Source organism: Peromyscus leucopus, chromosome 2 (genome assembly GCF_004664715.2).
Source record: "Peromyscus leucopus breed LL Stock chromosome 2, UCI_PerLeu_2.1, whole genome shotgun sequence".
Classification (NCBI taxonomy): domain Eukaryota; kingdom Metazoa; phylum Chordata; class Mammalia; order Rodentia; family Cricetidae; genus Peromyscus; species Peromyscus leucopus.
In genome coordinates this window covers 34,420,737-34,444,992 of record NC_051064.1, presented here as the reverse complement: position 1 = coordinate 34,444,992, position 24,256 = coordinate 34,420,737, and the positions used below count along the sequence as shown (strand labels likewise).

At 39.7% G+C, this 24,256-nt stretch overlaps 1 protein-coding gene across 3 annotated transcripts; it reads right to left on the bottom strand.

Annotated features, from left to right (window-relative positions):
• Nucleotides 1-677: 677 nt before the first annotated feature.
• Ccnc (cyclin C) lies at nt 678-24,256 on the bottom strand. 3 transcript variants are annotated; one of them, XM_028878011.2, is made up of 13 exons: nt 23,954-24,255; nt 21,545-21,651; nt 20,195-20,279; nt 19,954-20,023; nt 15,463-15,514; nt 9,051-9,106; nt 7,956-7,991; nt 7,234-7,325; nt 6,592-6,659; nt 2,941-3,020; nt 2,598-2,716; nt 1,739-1,832; nt 678-1,188 (listed from the first exon to the last, which is right to left on the bottom strand). In XM_028878011.2, exons 1-12 carry the CDS (start codon nt 23,983-23,985, stop codon nt 1,781-1,783), a joined length of 849 nt encoding a protein of 282 aa, XP_028733844.1. In that variant the 5' UTR covers nt 23,986-24,255; the 3' UTR covers nt 678-1,188; nt 1,739-1,780. The 3 variants fall into 3 exon arrangements, with proteins under 3 accessions (XP_028733844.1, XP_028733842.1, XP_028733843.1); XM_028878009.2 differs by lacking the exon at nt 1,739-1,832 and having other exon boundaries at nt 23,954-24,256; XM_028878010.2 differs by lacking the exon at nt 678-1,188 and having other exon boundaries at nt 1,360-1,832.

The window sequence follows — 24,256 nt, the reverse complement described above, 5'->3', positions numbered from 1 at the left end:
TAAGAATGGCCAGTATCACACTAGCCTGAAACCTGACTAGGTTCTTTTTTGTTTTTGTTTTTTTTGGGTCCCCCCCCCCAGACAGGTTTTTCTGTGTAGCTTTGGTGCCTGTCCTGGATCTCGCTGGATGTAGCCCAGGCTGGCCTTGAACTCACAGAGATCCGCCTGGCTCTGCCCCCCAAGTGCTGGGTTTAAAGGCGTGCGCCACCACCGCCCCACTCTGAGTAGGTTCTTGACTTAGAATACTTACTGTACATCTGTCAGCTCACACTAAAACACAAAATTAGACTGGGGTGTATGTATCTCATAAAAATTTCCAGTACAGATTAAAGATGAACATTAAAATTTCACCAAAATTTCAACTTCATTGTTCAACCAAATTGAACTTTTAAAATGCTTATTAACTGTGAATTAAATGCAAATAACTTTTTCTTTCAGGTTTCCCAGCATTTCAAAACAGCTAATAAGTCAATATAAGCTTTAAATTGTCAAAGCACACTATACATATTGCACTTTTCTAACAGGTTGGGCTAGTATCTTCTGTGATGATACAAAAAATATTGAATAAAATACATTTTAAAAATCAGTAAGTTCTTGATTCATCTCCCTCAAATTATAAATACCATTCCAAAACATTACAATTTTCCCTAAGATTTAATTTATTTAAGAATAAAAGTTTTAAAATTTAACTGGGGAGGGTGAAGGGCTCTTACTGACTTTTTATGTCCTTTTTTTTGGTCCCTTAATGTCCAAAGAGAATTTTAAACAAATGACATTTCATGTCTCCTGCCTTAATTAAAAAAGCTATTAATAAAAAAGTCAATTATCCTAATCAAAAACCAGTATTATTGTGTGTGTGTACATTTGTGTGGGAGAGAAGTTAACTCTGAAATGTCTGAGTGTGTCTAAAATGTCCCCTTAGAGCTTTACTAAATTCTATAATTAAGATCTAATAAATTACACACTAGAATCAAATTAAGTAAGGAAAACTTATTTTGTGAAAATTAAGTCAATTCCCAATAGGCTTGATAGAAACAAGCTATTCGTTTGCATCTGATTTCCAATGAAGACATTACTCAAACTGTCCAATGCTTTACTTCCAAGTGGTCCACTACAGGATTCTTCAGGGTGTTTTAAGATTGGCTGTAGCTAGAGTTCTGACTTCCATTTGGACCCTGCTCTCCTTCACTGTTCAAATGGGGAAGAAAGAAATTTTATGCCAATTAAAAGATTCATTTCCAACACCTGATAATACTACTAGTTTCCGAAGTTTATCATTCTGTGGCACATTTCTACAAAACAAAGACATTCCTGACTATAAGACACAGATGAAGAAAATTAAAGTCCAGAAAACTAACATTTGGTTTTATGTTTTTATTCTTCTGTAACTTTGGGCCCTCATACACAACAAGCAGTCTGGAAGTTAGTGTCCATACACATTCAGAGATGTAAGTTAGAGCTTGGGATTTCACTATTATTACAGGTATCACTCAACATAGAGATTACAACTTCTGGACAAATTTCCTATAAAATCAAATCAGACATGTAAAACGCTACTTCTATTCTTTAGGAAAATCCAAAGTGTCTTTCAAAAAAACAAAAACAAAAACAAAAAGCCTGCTGTCCAATGACATCATAAAATCATATGGTAATAACAAACCTTTATACATTAAAAAATATGGTAATTTCCTAGAAAAATGCTGAATATTAAAATAAAAGGAACTAAAGCTGAAAATACCAGTAACTGTGACAATAGGAGATTGCCTTATCTTGTCCATCATCATCTTGCAGCTTCAGGCCCTGCCATTAGTGGAGAATCACTCAGGGAGCTTCTGTAAAAAACGCATCCAAAGGTAGCTGTTTGAATGACTGCCTTAAGCAGCTCCTAGTAACAGTAAGCATCATTTTCTTCTCAACTGTAACATCACTGTAACCAGAGCAGTCTATAAGTGCATCTTAGTGTTCATGACCTTTTAAAGTAACAACTAGGCCGACAGCATTCATTTCCCTTTTCACCTCTTTCTCTTCCTTGAATGATATGACACACAGTGAGGGCGGAGGGCCACTCAACTAAGTGAGCAGATTCAATTAAAACCACAAAAACTTCTTAGCAGAGGAGGTTCATTTTTACAAAATTATATGTAACTGTGTGCTATGGATCATAGGGTCACTCGGGAGTCAAAATTTATTATCTTTCGTATATCAGATCATCAAAATTTTTGAAAATGGTTACTGAAATGTATAAAATAATCATTACTGAAAGAATGGCAGAGAATCAAATGGAAAGAATTATTTTTGAGCTTTTTATCTCTGAATTTCAAGTAGGTGTGCCTAGTCCAGTTCCATTTATGTACAGAATGTGACGGTATGTTGAGGGATACCTGTAATAGACCTCCATTGCATTAGAGAGTTGCTAGACAGAACTTATCTTAAAACTGAGACATCTTCAACTTATCAAGACAGAAATTACACAGACAGAAATCAAGAAAGTTTAGTATAAATTTTTAGAAAAAGATGAAAGATAGCACAATCTAAGAAAAATATAACTGAGTACACCATACAATGAAATCAAATCAGTGATTGGGTCTAAAATATACCTGTTTGGAGGTGGTTTTGGTTTCGGCATCTTACTAAGAATAGTTGCCATCTCTTTTCTCTCATCAAAATTCTTCCACTGCTCATACAGTTTTAAAATAACCCTGATTATTTCCAAAATCTAGAAGAAAATATTTCAAAAGCTATCAGTAGCAAGAACTAGCAAGGTATGAGCATATAAAGAACATACATCACGCAGGGCACGGCAGCACACGCCTTAATCCCAGCACCTGGGAGGGAGAGGCAGGTGGATTTCCATGCACTGGAGCCAGCCTGAGCTACACAGCAAGTCCCAGGAAAGATGGGGCTGCACAGCGAGACTATGTTAAAACAAGACAAGAGTACCTTCTCCATGTCCACAGAAAGTTCCGCAAACCACTGCCTAGCATCCTTCTGTTGTACAACACAGGCTACATGTAGGCAAGCTAGAAAAAAATTAGAAACAATTGTTCAAATTTACCGGCAAACAGTCTTAGAACTAAAGATTTTCATAGAGATTTTATCATATTTTCCAATACTCTTTTTCTAAAGTAAGTTACAATGTTGAGATTACAAACACTTTACATTGTCTATCAACATTTAATAGACCATTTATTAATTTAATGATACAGAGAAAAACTTTTGGCTCCAGGACAGTTCTTGACACTCTGTCTTCACTGTATCCTGGTCAGCTGTGGGGCCCTGAGGGCAGATTTGTGCAAGAGAAACAACTCCAACCAAGAAAAGTAAACAGGGAAAATCACCTATGAACAGTAGTGCAAAGTAGTCAAATCACACCCCCGAGTCAGTGACAGAAAACAAAGCCCACCTCACCAATGTACTGCAAGTCTTAAAAATGTTTGTTGGGTGCACAAAAGTCCTTGCATCCACAGACTGCAGGGGGAACCAGGAATGTTAATCACACATGGGTGTCTCCTCAGAGGAGGAAATAAAATGCTTCTATCCAGAAAGCTGGGCTATTATTAATGACCTGGTGACCTTTGGTCTATAGAAGCAGACCTCACCCAAATGTCATACACCAGACTCTCCATCCCTAGACTTTAATCTTTAGTTCCAGTTAATGGAACCTATCCTTAGGGGATATAATCTAAATTTTAAAAAGCTAAATTTCACTTAAGCATTTATTGACCTTTGCACGACAGTTATGTTTGATTAGAAAAGCTTTTAAGACTCTCTTGGGGGTTGGACAGATAGTTCAGTGGTTAAGAGCTGCTCTTCCCAAGGTCCCGAGTTCAATTCCCAGCAACCACATGGTGGCTAACAACCAGAAGAGGGATCTGATGTCCCTATTCTGACATAAAGTTGTACATGCAGATAGAACACTCATATTCATAAAATAAATAAATAAATTAAAAAGAAAAAAACCAAACCATAGTGTCTTGTGTGGTAAAGAATGCTGAACAGCAGCCAAGCAGTGGTGGCGCACGCCTTTAATCCCAGCACTCGGGAGACAGAGGCAGGCGGATCTCTGTGAGTTTGAGGCCAGCCTGGTCTACAGAGTAAGAACAAGGACACGCAATAGAGAAAGCCTGTCTTGGGGGAAAAAAAGCTGAACAGCATCCCTGGTTTCTATACCCATAAGATGCCAGTAGCATCTCATTTCACTATGAAATCCAGGTCCATCTCCTTGGATGCCAAATATTCCCTGTGAGAGTGTGAGAGATGTTAGCTTGTATTTAGTTAGAATCACAAGCCCAGCTCAATAATATGTAGAATATGATCTAACTGTAATAAGCATAAGGACGTTGGAGACCCATCACCAAAATGGATGAAAAAGATGGCTAGATTACAGAAGGGACAGACAACTGAGATAACCAACATATATAGCTAAGATCAAAGAACCCTTAGTTGGGAACTACGTAGTTTCCAACTAAAGTTAACTAACTAGCACTAATCATCATGCTAGCAACAAAATTTAAAAAGGTAATACATTCTGGGCAAGGCTAATGAGGTGTCAGCAAAGTGTCAAATGGAGCTATGTGAGGACCATGGAGATGAAGAACTTGATCAGGCACATGATCTCAGCTGAACAGATTCAGGCTGTGGAGACAGCGTAGTTGGTAAAGTGCTTGCAGTGCAAGCACAAGAACTGGGTTCAATTCCCAACACCCACATTAAAAAATGTTGGCATGGGACTAGGGCTGGAGAGATGGCTCAACAGGCCAAGAGGACTAGCTGCTCTTCTAGTATCTGGGTTCAATTCCCAGTAGCCATGATAACTCAACTGTTACTCCAATCATGAGGAGCCAATACACTCTTCTGGCTTCTGCAATGCAGGCATACAATGCATAGGCACACATGTAAGCAAAACACCCATACACATAAAAAAAAATGTTGGACATGATGGCAAACACGTGTAATCTCTGGGGCTCACTGGCCAGTCAGCCTAATCTAATAAATGAGCCCTAGGTCCCAGTGAGGTACCCTGCTTCAAAAAGGTAGATGATGCTGGGTAGTGGTGGCGCACACCTTTAATCCCAGCACTCAGGAGGCAGAGGCAGGCAAATCTCTGAGTTTGGGGCCAGCCTGGTCTACAAAGTGAGTTCCAGGATAGCAAAGACTAAACAGAGAAACCCTGTCTTGAAAAACAAAAACAAAAAAAAAAAGATGACTCCTGAAGAATGACAAAGGTTGACCTCTAACATCTACTATGTGTACCACACTGTCACACGAACTTGCCAATGTTCACAAATAAACACATTTACTTTAATGTTTCAACACATAAAAGATTATAAAAGCCACACATTTTAGTAAGGCTACCTAAGGGGAACATAGACCACACACGGATGGCAAAATGATGCCATGTGCCCTGCTATTTCTTCCTTCCTATCTATACAAACCCAGCGTCTTTTCTCACTGGTATTACTTCAGAATCCCACACAGGCCAGTGTGTTACAAGAGCCACCAGTGCTGCAGCGGTGTTAAGTATAGCTCATGCTATAGCTCATGTATAAAGATGAAAACCAGCAATGTTTATGAAGTAACTGAAAAGGGGGGCTGGAGAGATGGCTCAGCTGTTTAGAGTACTTGCTGCTCTTGCAGAGGACTTCTCTTCAATTCCTAGCATCCACATGAGGCTCACAACTGTCTCTAACTTCAGTTCCAGGGGATCTGGTGCCCTCTTCTGGCCTTCAAGGGCTTACGGCATGAGTGATTACATATACGTGCTGCCAAAATACTCATACATATAAAATAAAATAAATCTAAAAGAGCAATGAAAAAAGACATAACTGAAAAGAGAGAGGGGAAACCCATCCAGTGAAATTAAGAATGGGGAAAAATTAAAAGAAAAAGAAGTCTGGATTAATTTAAAGAGGGGGTGGTGGTGTAAGAAAGGAGCCATGAAAATCAACAGGAGAGAAAAAAGGAGCAGAAACTATTAAGTGCCTAGGTTATAACATGCATTTGGTGTTCTATAGGACATTTCACTTAACTACTGAAACAATTCTTTATAAGATTCTTTATAATAAACAATTCTTTATTACCCCTCCCACAATTGTACAAACTCAGAAGAATTAGCTAATAGTTTCTACAAGTGTAAAGAAAGCAATGCCTAAATGTAGTCTACTCTAGCCCATCACTGCATCCCTTCTCCATGCTGTGGGATGCCAGCTAACTTCTCCTAGCAACACAAGCACAGACGCTTCTTTCCTTAAGCTCTTAGATCCAGAAATGGAAATCAAAACCAGATACTTAACGTCAACTAATAACAGCAGATTTAAACCTGAATTTTCCCCTTAAGCAAACAAAAACATTGTTTAGGTACTGATTAAAATATTAGGTACTGATTTAAATGAAGTAAGGGGGGAAAATTACCAAAGAAAGGGGCTGGGGGACAATAATGCTAATCTGATGTAGTGCACATTACTGAAAGCTCACATTCAAGGATTAGTCTACTACATAAAAACATAAATTATGATCAGGTGAAATGTATTTTAGCATAACCTAAATAGGCAGAAACAGTTTAACCAATAAAGGCACCCCAAATTTACATACCCAAAGCTATCATGAAAGGCGGATACAGCAGACAAAGATCTGTGCGGTAGGTATCATTCACTATCCTCCTGTAGAAATGTAAACCTTAGCATTACTAACAGCACATGTACGTCACTGACTACGGAACTTCTCCCATCTTTCTACACTTACAACCCTGTTCTGTTACTGAGAACAGCCACACATGAAAACAGAGGCAAAACCGTGTATGTGTGAATGTGATAACAAAGTGATACCCACTACTGAATATAAAACTAACTTATTTTCGATTTTGGGACCCCACAACAGACTATGTAAAATAAATTTTCCACATTTTTGGAAAATAAAAAGTAAAATGAAAAGCCCATAATTTGAAATGGGTTTACATTGAATCCAATCAAAAAGTATTATTTGAAAAAAAAATTATTAATTTTCATGTAAAGTCATGTTTTTATATAAAACATTAAAAGAAATACTTATCAGATAGGTAATTCAAGACATGGATGACTTTATGACTTTTACCACTGTAGCCATTAAAATGTAACGAGCAGATAGCTGCTGAATATAAAATGTCTTGGAGCACCTTATAATACCAAACCACATATTCAGTTACCAACCCTCCTGTCTAGTATCACGTTACATATGAGTAACTTCTGTTCCAGTTACCATGCAAGGGGAAGCAACACGTCTTCTTGGCCCATGTCCTGCACATACTGGAGCAAAGGTCTATAAGGATGATACACTATCAAGCAACAATCCTAGAAACAGTTTAAAAATATATGTATAAAAGCAGGTTTATTATAACACAAAACTGTATCATTTTCCAACTAATTGTTCTGTGTATTTCAGATTAATTTCTCTATCTTTATACTTGCTTCCTTTTTATTCTCTTACTCAAACATAACCCTGAGCTGCTGTAACAGTGAAGGCAGGGCTTTCTCTGGAATACACCTTGGTAAATCAGTTGGCAGACAGTCAGCATCCATTCTCTCCCTTAGAGACTCAAAGTGTCACATCTGCAACACACTGACACCTCTTATTAGCCTATAAATGCATAATTCTCATGGAGGAGCAGAATTCTGCCCAAGACATAATCTGTCTTTAACTCTGCACACATACACAAATTGTGCACACAGTTTACAGTGGTTTAACTTCCTGGCTTATTTGCTTGTAGTCTTTATTATAGTTATAATAAAATAAAAGACATTTTTTTTCAAGCCCAAGTTAGAGATAAAAATTATTTTATAGGTCTCAGAAAGGAATAAGTGATGATGCTATTATATTTCTATGATTTTGCCATCACGTATCATTTGGATAAATTTAAAATATACCTCCCTTCAGAACAATTCATTAAATTGTTTTACCGTATTATGAAAAAATATACATACCATTAATTCTAAGAGGTAAAATTCACATTCTAGTATCTGTTAAAAAAACCCAGTGAAAATAAGCATAATTACATGAATATTCTTTGTTGTTTAACAACTTACAGATGCAGACAAATTAAGTCATTTACCAGTCTTACATAAAATTTCTAAATCAAGAAAATAAACACAGTGACTTATATTAGCATTAACATTCACAATAAAAATTACGAGTTTTGTCTGTTTTTTGAGTCAGGGCCCAACTACGTAGACCAGGCTGGCCTCAAAGCTACAGAGATTTGCCTGCCTCTATCTCCCGAGTGCTTAGAGTAAACAGAAAATAGGGAGTCTTGGCAAAAAATAGCATTTGACTGTTACATGTTTTAGATTCTTATAAGGAAAAGGCAGTATCGTGATCTTCTTTGAGGGGTGGTAGTAGTAACTTGAAACTGAACCCAAAGTCCCAGATATGCTAAGCATTTACTCTACTACTGAGCTACAAACCCAGAATTCCTGCTACTTAAAAACAAAAACAAAACAAAACAAAAACTTTTAGAACTGTTTGAAACTTCAAATTTAAGCTGGGCATGGTGGCACATGCCTTTAATCTCAATACTCAGGAGACAGATGCCAGCCTGGTCTATAGAGTGAGTTAGAGAGTTCCAAGACAGCCAGGACTACACAGAGAAACCCTGTCTCAAAAAAACAAACCCTTCCCCTACCAACAAAAAACAACAAAAACTTCCTAAGGTGATTTAACTGGCATCTAAGATTAATAATCACTACTGTCAACTATTACCAGAAAAAACATATAGAGATTTGTTTGTTTGTTTGTTTTGAGAGTCCTGGCTGTCCTAGATCTCACTTTGTAAACCAGGCTGGCCTTGAACTTACTGAGATCCATTCCCCCTGCCTCTGCCTCCCTCCCAAGTGCTAAGATTAAAAGCGTGCATTACCACCGCCTGGCTTTTATTTATTTATTTTTTAAGTTACTGAGATTTAATGTACAATAATGTCTATATTTTATATTACTTGAAACTCCCATTCCTAAGAGACTATAAAGTTTATTCTAATAGAAAATGAAGTTAGTTAATATAAAATTTTATTTAATATACTTACATGATTCATCCTGTATGGAAATTCCTTTGGAAAAGCATATGAAAATCTAGTTTTTACTATAAGAAACAAAACAAAACAATTAAAATCAAGAAGATGCCAACATGAATTTATCCAAAATTTCTTTAACATAACACAAATTATTAGAAGGTAGGTTGTATTTATTACCTCCAGGAGGAGCTCTCAGAAATACTTAAAAGACTTAGAGCTTTGTTTCCAAGAAGGACAAAGACTGAGTGATGAGCTTGCCTATACAATTAGAGAACCTCAATTTTATTTCAAATAAAGGTTCACGCTGTAATGGTGCCATGTGCCTTCATTCCCAGCACTTGGAGTATAGGCAAGATTGCAGAGGTAAAGGAAAAGGGAAGAGGGGAGGCAGGGAGGGAAGGATATGGAAAGAGAGGGAAGAAGGGAAAGGAGGAAGAAAGGAAAAAGCTTCTACTGCTTTTTAAAAAATTAAAAGACTGAAAAAAATCGCTAGATTCTATCATCTCTAAAATCTCTTCAACTCTAGAGTGGTATTTTTCTGTTTGCCTTTATTTATCTTAGAATGAATACAGGACACCTATATAGCAACCTATAAAAAAATGGGAGGGAAGTTAGGATAATATACCAAAATCAGCAGTGATTATCTGAGACTAAAGAATTTTTTTAACTAATTGATGATTTCTGAGCTTACAAGTGCTTCTTTACCAAGACATAAATATGTAAATGTATTTATTCATAAACAAACACATAAATGTATTTATTTATTGTTAGTTTTTTGTTTGAGACAAGGTATCATTATGTAGCCTTGGCTAGCATGGAACCTGCTATGTAGGCTAGGCAGGCCTCAAGGTAATAGAGATCTGCTACACCATGATACATGCAAAGTCATTTTGTTATACAACATTGTTACCATTTGTACTCACTAATGAAATACAAATGAAAAACAACTGTTATCTCCTCAAGAAGTCAAGAGTGACACATACTTAAGTACTTTTGAGAAAACTGTATTCAAGTCATTAGGTTACAATACTTTTTCTTTTATTTTATTTTACAATATCATTCAGTTCTACATATCAGCCACGGATTCCCTTGTTCTCCCCCTTCCTGCCCCCTCCCTTACCCCCAGCCCACCCCATTCCCACCTCCTCCAGAGCAAGGCCTCCCCCGAGGACTGAGATCAACCTGGTAGACTCAGTCCAGGCAGGTCCAGTCCCCTCCTCCCAGACTGAGCCAAGCGTCCTTGCATAAGCCCCAGGTTTCAAACAGCCAACTCATGCATAGTTATAATACTTAAGCCAATTAGGATAGCAACTGGCAGCTCCAGCAGCTCTGGTTTATAGATCCTTCCATTGGTACAAGTGACTTCCTTCACTCAAAATAAGGGGACTTCTGTGCTTTTCTGTATTACATTTTCAAAAGGGGTATTTTATAAATTAAGTACTGTACACATAATTTAGGTAACATCTGCCAAGATCTGAAACCTAGAACTATTTCAACATGAGGAAATTAATATTCTTTCTTTTCCTTATTTTGAAAATGTTTCCATTTAGGTTTCTGGGTTTTGGAATTCCTTTATATGTAAGTAGGGTATAAAGTATACAAATAAAACAGGTTCCTATTAATGGCAGAGACTCAACAAGGTAAAATAATGTCTGTACAGGACCAGCACAGTGGTTTATGCTTTTAATCCCAGCAATAGGGAGGGCAGGTAGATCTCTCTGAGTCTGAGGCCAGTCTGGTCTAGATAGTGAGATCCTGTTTCAAAAAAGTTTGTAATCGATACATATCTCTAACCCCTGGATTTGGACACTTAACACATCCAAAGAGACTAGATTTACCTTATGCTGTCAGCTTCTATTCCACCTATGCTAAAACAATATGATACACTTTTTTTTTTTTTTAAGCCCTGGCTGTCCTGGAACTCACTCTGTAGACCAGGCTGGCCTTGAACTCAGAGATCCACCTGCCTCTGCCTCCCAAGTGCTGGGATTAAAGGCATGTGCTACCACCACTGGATCCACATTAAACATCTATTATTTATTCTGTGTTTGTGTATGCACACACGTACACCATGATGTGGGTGGAATTTAGAGGACATCTTATGGGTTTTAGGGATCAAACTCAGGTCACTGGGTTGAGCCATCTCTCCAAGGCTATGTAGTAAAACTGTCTCAAAGAACTAAAAGAAACAAAGTCAATAATTTGCATGCTTAAGTCCTACCCCTACCATCTCAGAAGGGGATTATACCTGGAGAAGACCTTTACAGCAATAAAGAGGCTCAGCAGTTAAGAACACTCACACTCACTGCTCTTGCAGAGCATCAGAGTTCAGTTCTCACCCTGTGTGTGTGGGGGGGGCTCACATCTGCCTGTAACTACAGGCAACACCCTTTTTCTGGCTTCTTCGGGTGCCCATATGCACATGCAAACACCAAACACACATACACATAATAAATCATTTTTAAAAAGAGGTAAAGGTTAAATTAGGTCAAAGGATGGCTTGATGTGGTTTGGACATAAAGTATCTCCCGGGACTCATATGCTGAAGGCTAAGGCGTCAGCTGGAGGATGCCATCACTGAAAGATAAAGTTTCTAAACACTGATGGAGTCCTAACTGAACATCCCAATGGGAGGTGGTAGAGCTGTGGGTGGTAGGCCTAATTAGAGGACGCAGATCCCTGGCAGAGTGTCACTAAAGAGATACTTCCTCCTGTCCTCAGTCTCCTCCACCCTCTGCTTCTTGGCCATCATGAAGTAAGTAGCTCTCCCCTGTCATACCCTTTCATTGTGATGTTTCTGCTTCACCAGAGGCTTAAAGGTGACGGAAGCAGCAAACCACAGACAGAAACTTCTGAAGCTATGAGTCAAAATAAATCCTTCCTTTAAAACTGCTTCACAGCCGGGCGGTGGTGGCGCACGCCTTTAGTCCCAGCACTCGGGAGGCAGAGCCAGGTGGATCTCTGTGAGTTGGAGGCCAGCCTGGGCTACCAAGTGAGTCCCAGGAGAGGCGCAAAGCTACACAGAGAAACCCTGTCTTGAAAAACAAAAAAACAAAACAAAACAAAACAAAACAAAAAAACTGCTTCACAAACAAAACAAAACAGCCAACAACAACAATAAAAGAACTGCTTCACTCAATAGTCTTCACAGCAACAGAATGTCAACCTGCTGGTCCCTCCCCCAACTTACCCAGGGTCTCATTAAGTAGCTCTGGCTGTCCTGGAACTCACTATGTAGACCAGGCTGGCCTCAAACTTAGAGAGATCTGCCTGCCCTTGTCTTCCAAGTGTTGGGACTAAAGGCATGTGTCAACACCCCCCCCACCCCCCCACCCCCCGACTACTGCTGTTCTAATACAATGTGGAAGACAAATGGGGGATGGGTAGAGAGATGGCTCAGTGGTTAAGAACACTTGCTGCTCTTGCAGAGAACCCAAGTTTGGTTCTTAGCATCCACATGGCTGTCACTATTACGTCTATCACTCCAGTTTCAGGGGATACAATATTCTCTTTCTCATCTCCACAGCACTAGCATGATGTACACACAAGCAAGATACTTATATGCATCTTAAAAAAAAAAAAAAAGAAAGAAAGAAAGTAAAGGTGCAGGCACACAAAGGGCAATGAAAGAATAACCATAAAGCCAAACAAAAAGGCCACAAGAGAAACCAAACTTGTTGGTGCCTTGATTTTTGGACCTTCAGACTCTAGAACTTTGAGAAAATACCTTTCTGTTTAAATATCCAATCTGATATTTGGTATAATAATCCTAGAAAAGAAACAGCAAGGTATTGTTCAACATGCTGTACATATTAACTGGTTTTATCCTCATCATAACTCTCCATCTTGCAGATTAGACAACAGATTAAATACGTTTCCAAAAAACAATTCAGAGCATCATTGAGGTGACACATGTATGGTGTTATTAAAGTTTTACAGCAAACTTCTACCCTTAAGCCTAAGATGTGGTCTAGGAAGATGTTTCAGCAGTTGAAGTGCTACAAGCATGCAGAAACCAGAGTTTGGATCTCCAGACACAGAAATTATGTGTGTGGCAGTCCATCTGTGATTCCAGCAGAAAGCAGAGACAAGAGCTCCCCCACAGTAAGCTGTAGTGGCAGGACTAGCCATATTGTCAAGTTCTGGGTTTAATGGAGAGACCCTGCCTCAACAAATTAAGGTGGAGAAAAATGAAGGATGAGTCTATACATCAACCTCAGGTCTTGGTGTGTATGCACACACAAGTACATATGCCTACCACATACAAATATGCATACGTACACAGCAAACCACACACACACGACAATTTTAAAAAGGCTTGATATGAATTGGGAAAGATGGTGGGTAATGCCTATAATCTCAGCATTTAGGAGTTCAGAGAAGAGAACTATCATGAGTCAGGCCAGCGCTACATAGCGAGTATCTGTCTCGAAAGTCTAAAAGCAAACAAACCAAACTAAGGCCAAGAGGTAGAGCAACTTGTCTAAGAAGGTTATGCAACTGGATAGAGACAGACACAAGTACAAAGAGACAGAAATGGGGTAAAAGTTAACCTAACTGGGGCTAGAGATGAAATCAGCAGTTAAGATCACTTTTCCAGAGGGCCCGAGTTTGGTTCTCAGCACCCACACCAGGAAGTTCACAAAACTATATAATTCCAGCTACAAGGACTGATGCCTCTGGACTCCTTGGGCACCTACACTCAAATGCATATACCCACATGCAAACACACACCTACACATAATTAAAAATAATTCTTTAAAAACACAAGTGTTGCTAGATGTGATAATAAAAGTCTTTAATCCCAGCATTCAAGAGGCAAATCTCTGTGAGTTCAAGGACAGCCAGGGCTATATATATATGTAGATGTAACCAACCGTCTTATTAAATAAGAAACACAGAACCAATGTAAAAGAGAAAGCCAAGAGATCAGAGCTCAGAGCTAAAATCTCACCCTTCCTCCTGCGGTGGTCTTAGCTTCCCGAAACAGAGCTATTTCCCTGTGTGTAAGTTGTTTCATAGTCATTCTGCCTTCTCATTGGTTGTAAACCCAAACACGTGACTGCCTCGTCACTGCCTGTATGTACAGCCCCACAGGTCTTAAAGGCATATGTCTCCAATGCTGGGTGTATCCCTGAACACACAGAGATCTATGGAATTAAAGGTGTGCGGCACCACCGCCACACTCTGTCTATGGCTCTAATAGCTCTGACCCCCAAGCAACTTTATTTATTAACATACAATCAAAATCACATTTCAGTACAATTAGAATACCACCACATTTCCCCTTTTCTATTTTAATAAAAAGAAAAAAGTTTATAAGTGATATAAACGTCTGAGTGATTATTTTATAAGTGGATTGTGGGACTGCGGGGCTTGGGGAACCTGGAGAGAAGCCCTCCAGCAACATATATATAGACATCCTGGCTCAAAAAGCCAACAAACAAAAATTAACTCAGATGACTGTCTATCTACACAGTCACATTCTTTTCTGTACCATACAATTTGAAGGTTTGAAAATACATTATTCCCATCATCACAGTTAATTTTTTTACCACTGAAAAGTACTGTCTTAAACTAGGCATGATGGCCCACACGTGTAATCTCACCAGGAGATTAGCAGTCCTTCTTGGTAAGTAAAGGCTAGAGGAGTCCAAGTTTCAGATGAGACTTGGTCTCAAAAAAAAAAAAGTAATATTGTAATGAATACAAAAACTTGTTTTTTAGGCTGGAGAGTTGGCTCAGCAGTTAAAGAGTACTTGTTGTTGCCCAGGACCCAGGTTCAATTCCTAGCACCCACAAGGAAGCTCATCACTTCCCTTGGCACCAAGTACAAATGTAGTGCATAGATTACATGCAGACAAAATACTCATACACATAAAATAGTAAAAATAAATTGAAAAGAAATTTCAGGGCTGGAGAGATGGCTCAGCAGTTAAAAGCACTGGCTGCTCTTCCAGAGGACCTGGATTCAATTCCTAGCACCACATGGCAGCTCACACCTGTCTATAACTCCAGTTTCAGGGCTTCTGACATCCTCATATAAACATACATTCAGGCAAAACATCAATGAACAAAAAATGAAAATAAATTTAAAAAACAAAGACAAAAACACCCTCCCCTTTTTTAGAGTTAGTGTCATATAGCCCAGGTTGGCCCAAAAATCACTATGTAGGTGAGGCTAGCCTTGAACTCCTAATCCTTTACCTCCACCTCCCAAGCACTGAGATCACAGGTCTACATCACTACATCAGTAAAAACATCTTTTTCAAACATTTTTTTCCCTGTCTAATATGCAAGAATAGTCTTTGGAGCCGTAATAAATTCATGTACATGTGGCTCATAAAAACAAAATAAAACAAAATCTGTATGTTACAGCTTTCTTTAGACTTCATCCTTAAAACAGAATACTTTTTGCACTTACATACAGAAGTAGTAGCAGCGATCAATCTTGTATTTGAGACTACACCAAATTCCTAGAGAAAAGTGAATGAGATCAAATACTTACTAACCCAATAAAAATGAAAGATATGAGATCTATTCAAAAGTTTTTCCAAGTTCTTCTCATGTTTACTGCCTCTTCAGTTTCTACCTACTTATCTATGAAGTATTTAAATTTCTAAATGTATTACCTTTCCTTAAAATTTCAATAATTTAGAAAAAAATTTCACAATTTGGGTTGTAGTACAGCTCAGAAGTATATGCTTGCCTGCCAAGAATGTGCAAGGCCCTGTGTTCAATCCTTAGCACGATTAATCTACCAACCAGTCAATCAATAAACGAACAAATGCTGATATTACTCAGAAGACCACAAAAACACCAACCTTTCTGAAAGGATGAAGCAGTTATAATGGAATACAAGGCTTCTTAGGTAAGTTATTTCCTTTTCAATCTAATATACTACCACTATAAAATAATAAAATTTATCATGTAATGTACTTTAAATACACTCTCATTTAATTTCAGATAAATCACTTAAGATTTCTAAATTGTTTACTTCCTTTTAAAGCGGAAAAAGCAAGAATTGAACCTTAACAAATTAAAAACTATTCAAATTCCTTCAATTAAAAATCTGTAATTCGGCCCAGGCATGGGGGTAAATACCTTTAATCCCAGCACGTGGGAGGTAGAGGCAGGCAGACATGAGTTCCAGGTCAGCCTAGTTTACAAAGGGAGTTCCAGGACAGCTAGGACTGTTACACAGAGAAATCCTTTTTCAAAGAACTGGGAGGGGGGGAGAGGATCTGTACTCTATAACCTAATCTAATGTATGTGTGTATTTTTTTTACTTTATAATTTGATTTAATTTTACATATCAGCCACCGATTCCCCTGTCCTCCCTCCTCCTGCTCCCCCCTACCCGCAGCCCATACCCCCATTCACATCTCCTCCAGGGCAAGGACTCCCCTGGGGATTCAGCTCAACCTGGTAGATTCAGTCTAGGCAGGTCCAGTCCCCTCCTTCCAGGCTGAGCAAAGTGTCCCTGCATAAGCCCCAGGTTCCAAACAGCCAGCTCATGCACTAAGACAGGTCCTGGTCCCACTGCCTGGATGCCTCCCAAACAGTTTAAGCTAATCAACTGTCTCACTTATCCAGAGGGCCTGATCCAGTTGGGGGCTCCTCAGCTATTGGTTCATAGTTCATGTGTTTCCACTAGTTTGGCTATTTGTTCTTGTGCTTTTTCCAATCTTGGTCTCAACAATTCTCACTCATACAATCCCTCCTCTTTCTCGCCGATTGGATTCCTGGAGCTCCAACTGGGGCCTGGCCATGGATCTCTGCAACTGCTTCCCTCAGTCATTGGATGAGATTTCTAGCACAACAGTTAGGGTGTTTGGCCATCCTATTACCAGAGTAGGTCAGTTAGGGCTTTCTCTCGGCCATTGCCAGTAGTCTATTGTGGAGGTATCTTTGTGGATTTCTGGGGACCTCTCTAGCACTTTGCTTCTTCCTATTCTCAGGTGGTCTCCTATTCCTTGATCTCTCTCTGTTCTTGATCCAGCTGGGATCTCCCGCTCCCCTAAGCTCTCTTTCCCTCGACTTGTCCTTCATTACTCCCCCTCACGTCCAGTTTGCTCATGTAGATCTCATCCATTTCTCTGTCATTGGGAGATCCCTGTGTCTTTCTTAGGGTCCTGTTCTCTAGGTAGCCTCCCTGGAGTTGTGAGTAGCAATCTAGTCGTCTTTGTTCCACATCTAGTATCCTCCTATGAGTGAGTACATACCATGTTTGTCTTTCTGAGTCTGGGTTACCTCACTCAGGATGAATTTTTCTAGATCCACCTATTTGCCTGCAAACCTCGTGATGTCACTGTTTTTCTCTGCTGAGTAGTACTCCACTGTGTATATGTACCACATTTTATTTATCCATTCCTCAGTTGAAGGGCATCTAGGTTGTTTCCAGGTGTGTGTGTATTTAAATTTAAACTTCAAACCCTAATAAGTAAAACTAAAAACTAAGGAGTGTATATTAAACATGATTTTTTACACAATTTCTATTCTACTAAACAAAACAGAAATTTGGTCATAGTTCGAGATAAAATGTAATGCAACAGACTGAGTGGAGGGGGATGAAGATGCTATCTGCAACTGATACCTGCTGGGAGAGAGAAAACCAGTTTCCCCTGTGGAGTGACACTGGGTCTATCAACCACACTCTAGGGCAGGCCCTATGCCCAGGAGCAGCTGGCCAACACAAAATGAACCCCATGGTTTTTGTTACTGTTTTGTGTTTTGCAGACTTTCCATTTCTTTCTGGCTTTTTGGTTTGTTTTGATTTTGTTTTATGTTTTTGGTTTTATGATGTTTTGTTTGAGAGAAAGAAAAAGAACACTACGTTGGGTGGAAAGGGAAGAGGATCTGGGAGAAGTTGGGGGAGGGGAAACGTGATCAAAACACATTATATGAAAAAAGACTTTTAAGAAAAAAAAAAAGTAATTCAACAACCAAACCTGAAAATATAACTCACCTACAAGGCCCCTTTATCCAAAAAGATCTTTCACAAATCCAGTCTTAAGGACTGAAACCAGGCCTCATGGATGCAAGGCAAGCACTCTACAACTGACTTCCATAATTAGATTTATTCAAACTTTATCTCAAGAAACCATAGACAGAGTTAACAAAAGTTCCTATGAAAGGTTTTAGTATTTCTTGGGAGATAATTTAAAAAGAAGTCATGGACACTTCTAAATCAAAAGGAACACAAAAGGAGTATAAACGTATTAGGTTAAAATCACATTCAATTCACATGAATACAATTAATATTCTAAAGACATTACCAAGAATAGAAACAATAGACTAGAGATTGTGCGGATTAGTTAAGAAAAACAGTCAGTTCTCAAAATCTGCTACTATTTGGGTTATAGCTGAAAGATGAGCTTTCTCAACAACACTGAAAAAATAAGTTGAGAGAAATCCAGTTGTTGGTCCATATCCTTATCTGTCTTCTCTCTTACCTACTTTCTCTGCTCCCACTACCCATACTTTTCCTTGTGAGAAGAGTCTACAGAGCTATAGCCTTTCCTAATCCTAGCCTACTCTTTCACTTTCCCTCTATTTCTTGTTACCAGAGAAGACAGGAATAGAGAAAAAGAATATGGGAGAGAAGCAGAGACATTCTTAGGCTACAGTAGATAAGCCATGGTACTTAACACAACTTAGCACCAAATAATGTCTTCTTTTTTTTTTTTTTTTTTTTTTTTGGTTTTTTTTTTTTTTTCTCGAGACAGGGTTTCTCTGTGTAGCTTTGCGCCTTTCCTGGAGCTCACTTGGTAGCCCAGGCTGGCCTCGAACTCACAGAGATCCGCCTGCCTCTGCCTCCCGAGTGCTGGGATTAAAGTCTTCTTGTTGTTGTTTCAAGACAAGGTCTCACTATATAGCTCTGGCTATCTTGGAACTCGGAACTCACTATGTAGGTCAGGCTGGCCTTGAATTCATGCGTCTGGCTCCCATGTGCTGGGATTAAAGACATACACACCACACTCAGCCCAACAATGTCTTTTAAAGATAGCAAAGCAATTAAGTCATAAGATAAAGGGCTAGACTATTAGGACTCAGATACTGGCTCTGCTACTGACTAGGTGTATGACTGCTGCTCTCTCTATGCCTCAGTTTCCTCATTTATAAAATGGGGATTGTAAGTGTTACAGCTCTGAGGGAAAAGGCTTCCCTATGAAAGTGTTACAGCTCTGAAGGGAAAAGGTTTCCCAATGGAGGTATCACAGCTCTGAGGGGAAAGGTGCTGACAGCTAAGGGGGAAGGTCTGCCCAATGCAAGTGTTACAGCTCTGACAGGAAAGGCTTCCCCTATGGAATTATTGCATCTCTGAAGGGAAAGGCATCCTGGCATTCGGGAGCCAAGGCACACCACAAAGTCACACCACACAACAAACCTCACACAAGAGATTTATTGGGAGGGAAGAACCCAGGAGGGTGATTGCCTCTGCTTGGATGAGAAGCAGCAGAAAACTGAGTTGAAGGCAGGCTTTATATAGGGTTTCTGGGTGAGCAGAGATTTCCATGGGATTGGTGGGATTTTTGTGGCCTGATTTAGGGCAAGCTCAGGGATTGGTGGGATTCTTTTTCTTGGTTCTGGTCTCAGGCTTGGGGTCAAATCAGGGTCAGGGTGTTCTCCCCTGGCTCTAGTCTCAGGATCAAGTCAAGGTCAAGGCCCTTTTACCCTTAGGGATACTACTGCTATATACTCCACTGTTACAGGATTAAATAAAAACTTATAAAGGGTCTCATTAAAGCACCTGATACATAATAAATACCATATTTATTAAATAAAAAATATAATTATTTGCAAGATGTATATATTATCTTGTATAAATTACCCCCATACAAAGGCAATATGAAAAAAGATTAACTATACATAATGAATATACTTTGATGAAGAACAGAAAATTGTTTTATACCTCTACTTTGGATGCCAGAAACACACATGTAGGAGCCATTAATACAGGATCTATACTTTTCAGAGAATACCTACAACAAGATTAGACAAGAGTTAAATGATGTCCGTTTAGAAAGCACACTGGGTGATCAAGAAGCAGGGACTCCTAACTCTATAGTAAGCAAGCGACTTACTTATGTATGGCATAAGAAAATTAGAAGAGAATTTCAAACAGGCTAACAAAATAAAGAAAACAGTCATACCTGGCATAGAATCTCTTGAAATAGACTGTAGCAGTAGCAATAACCTGTTGTCTTAATTTAAGGTGTTCACCTAATGCTTGGATAACTAAAAGGGAAATAATAAAATTTAAATGTATCACCTGGCATCATTATAATAACATTAATAACATTAGCTTTTAACAGTAATTTCTACATGTTAGAATTATGTCCACTCACACCTAGGTACTCTCTCTGACACCCTCTGAATCACAGCTGCCTAAGACTTGCAAATACAGCAATATGCACAAACAAGAAACTGCCTACAAGTTATCTTGGGATAAGGAGGTTGAATATCAAATATTCTTCTTTTACTATATATTTTAGTGCTTTTCAAATTATCTATATAAAAAGTTTTAAAAATTAAAATAGCTGCTGTTATTTTACCAAGAAATCCATAGCTAATCTTCTACACAAGAGAAAGGTAGATTTGCAGAGAGTGACAGCATTAAACATCATGGTGGCAGGGCTGAGGGATGGCTCAGGAGTTGAGATTACCACCTACTCTTGCAGAAGACCCGAGTTCTATTCCTAGCACCCACATGGTGGCTCACAACCATTTATAACTCCAGTCCCTAAAGAGCCAAACCTCCTCAGCACCAGGCACAACATATAGTGTAGATACACAAGCAGGTAAAATACCCATACACATAAAAGAAATAAATGGGGGATGTGGAGATGTGGTGTGGCTTGGGAAAGAGGGCTGAGGGGTGGGAGGAGGGAGGAGGAGGAGGTCTGTGGATAGCATGTGCAGTGAGTAGAGAATTTCTTAATTTAAAAAAAAAAATAACAGGCAACAAAGCTATCCCAGTACAGTAAAGGTTTCTTGACTAAATCCCCTTCCGCTAATGTAAAGTTATAAGGCAAGAATGACAACTACAGGATATCAATTTAAAGAATCATTTATTTTTACTTTGTTTTAGCCAGCCTTAAAAGGGGCTGCACGAGAAATGCCTGAGGAGGTGAGCTAACACTGTGCTTCTGACATATAAGGTGCAAAAAGTGTTACCCAGAAAACTAAGACGATAAATGTACAAATAAAAGCATTAACTAAAGCCGGGCGTGGTGGCGCACGCCTTTAATCCCAGCACTTGGGAGGCAGAGGCAGGTGGATCTCTGTGAGTTCGAGGCCAGCCTGGGCTACCAAGTGAGCTCCAGGAAAGGCGCAAAGCTACACAGAGAAACCCTGTCTCGAAAAAAAAAAAAAAAAAACCAGAAAAAAAAAAAAAAAAAGCATTAACTATAGACTGTAATAATCCATTGAAAATCACCACACAAAAGAGTCTCAAAGGTGAGCAGCTATACTATACTATTTCAACCAATTTAAGAGTTTACCATTTGTAAAAAATATTTGTAACTTCCAATACTCTTCTTCTGAGAGAAACTTTAAGTCCTTCTGGCGCTCTTTCAACAGATCTTGTTTATCCAAAATCCACTGCAAACTAGAAAAAGGAAAGATGTTAAAACATGGTATAGAAAGCCAACAAGCAAAAACACCTAAAACACTAAGATTTAACAAGCTGACCATATTCTAAGTACATGCTTTTTCCCCCCTCTGAGACAGGGTTTCTCTGTGTAGCCATAACTGTCCTGGAACTCATTCTGTAGACCAGGCTGGCTTCAAATTCAGAGATCCACTTGCCAATGACCTCCCACCCCCACCTTGCCAACTGCTAGGATTAAAGGCATGCAGCACTACACCCAGCTTCTTCTTTTTTGCTTTTCTGGAAGTATGTCCTTAAAAGACAGTGTCTGGCTAGGAACGTAGCTTAGAGGTAGACAGAGCACTAGCCTACCTTTGAAACACATACACACACACACACACACACACACACACACACACAGTCTCAGCATTAATTCTTCAAATAGGTCTCTAAAATGATGAGTAAATTATACTCAACAATGAAATGCTTAAGTTGTTCAACACGTGCTCATCTGTTTCAAGTAAATTCTGCCTCAGAGGAAATTAAACATTTTTTCTAATGAAGTATTTTTTTCAACCAGCATTTCCCCTCCCTTTGGTTTTTAAGGCTATTTGTGACTGCTTTGCTGACTATCTTTAATAATTCTGTGTCAGTCTGTTATGCCTGACTCCCATTTGTTCTGGTCGATAAAAAAGGATGCTATGGATTCCATTTTAAACTCTCAGGGAATTTATTCATCTGATTTCTCTAGCTTTTCAGCAACCCACCTACAGTCTCAGCAAGATCCTTTGAGGAGAAAACAGAATTTGAGGGTCAAGAATCAGCGTTAATCCCAGCACTCGGGAGGCAGAGGCTGGCAGATCTCCATGAATTCAAGGCCAGCCTAATCTACAAATCGAGTTCCAGGACAGCCAGAGCTGTTACACAGAGAAATCCTGCTTGAAAAACAACAACAACAAAACAAAAAGAATCTCCTGATGTTTTTCAAAGACTCTCTACCTCTTTCTGGATTTCCTTCATCCTGTCATTTTTACAAAGCACCAGTACACAGGTTCTTGGACCCTTTATAGTAAGGCCTCTATAGGCTCAAATTTAACCTGCCTTTCTGGGTCTCCTGCTTCTGTATTTCAAGTTTAACTATAACATCTCAGTGAATGAAAATAACGAAGAATAGTATGTCCCATAGTAATGCTTTATGAGCATTTCATCTCCCTAGCATCACTTTGTAGCAAGAGAAAACATGCTTTCCAGAAAAAGGTTTCCAAACCCACTCTTTTCTTCTTCCCCATTCTTGGGCAAAGAGGAAAAAGAGCCAATCCAATTCACAGAACTAAAATTTTGTTTTTCTCTTCACTCTAAAATTTACTTAAACAAAGATGTCTTGTATAAAGTTCCGTTCAGTTTTTATGTATTCTGTTGACAACCTGCTCAAGGCTTAGCCCAATCACACAACTTCCTGCATGTTTAACCAATGCCTTTAAAGATAAATGTTTCAGATATTTAGTCCTTCCATGGTCACTGACAGACACCCAAATTCATTCATTTAGATGGGTAAAAGAAGAAATAAAATCTAGAAAAGACACACTTTTAAAGCAAAATAGAAGACACTGGCTAATGAATGAAAATGGATACATTTTGAGAGCACCTGTGCTACATTCTAGGGGCATAAACATCAATCTAGAAGTCGGGAAATGGTAACACAAGCCTTTAATCCCAGGACTCAGGAGGCAGAGGCAGGCGGATCTCTGAGTTCGAGGCCATCCTGGTCTACAGAGTGAGTTCCAGGACTGCACAGAAACCAGGGGAGGAGGAAGCGCGCGCGGGGGGGGGGGGGACGACACAACAAACAGTTCGACAATTTGGCATAAAGGACAGCCAGGAAGCAGCAGGTAGAAACAAGGACGACTTACTCCTCTCCTCTGAGTAAATAAATATTAAATCTACATGTAAAGCGAATGACAAGAGATTATAACGCCGTTGCTCTCAACAAAACTTAGCAAAAGCGAGCCATACCTGTCGGGAACAATGTGCCTGGTGCCCATATCATCCCACTTAACTAACCCCAAAATTCAAAATGAAACTGCCTCACTCTTCCTTCGAGATCGGTCCTCTTATTCATCCTTCAAGCTCATCCCCGCCCCCTCCACAGTCCCCCAAATTCCGTCGAACAAGCGCATTCGGCTTCGGACCCCCAGCTTCTCGGGGAAGGCTCACCCACACCCCAAGAGCAGCCAGGATGGAAGCCCCGAAAGGAGTCGCAGGCCCGGTCCTCCCCGTGCCCCAGAACGGGACCCGCGCGAGAAAATGGAAGCTCACTCACTAGTGGGAGCTCTGCCAGAAGTTCCCTGCCATGGAATACTGCTTGCCCTGATACAAAAGCACCAGCCAGCAGAGCGGCCCACGGAGCGACCATAGACCCAGTCCAGGCGGCCGCGCTCCTCAACCTGACCGGCTGGGCTGCACCCCGCAGCGGCCGCCAGCCGGAGGAAGAGAACAGCAGCCTTCGTCGCCTAGACGCCGGTCGACAACACTGAACTGCGTACACCGGTTCCTGCTGACAAAAGTTCCGGCCCGCCCTGGGAGCGGAGGAAGCGAGCAAATACCAGCCTGCCTGGGCGCGTGC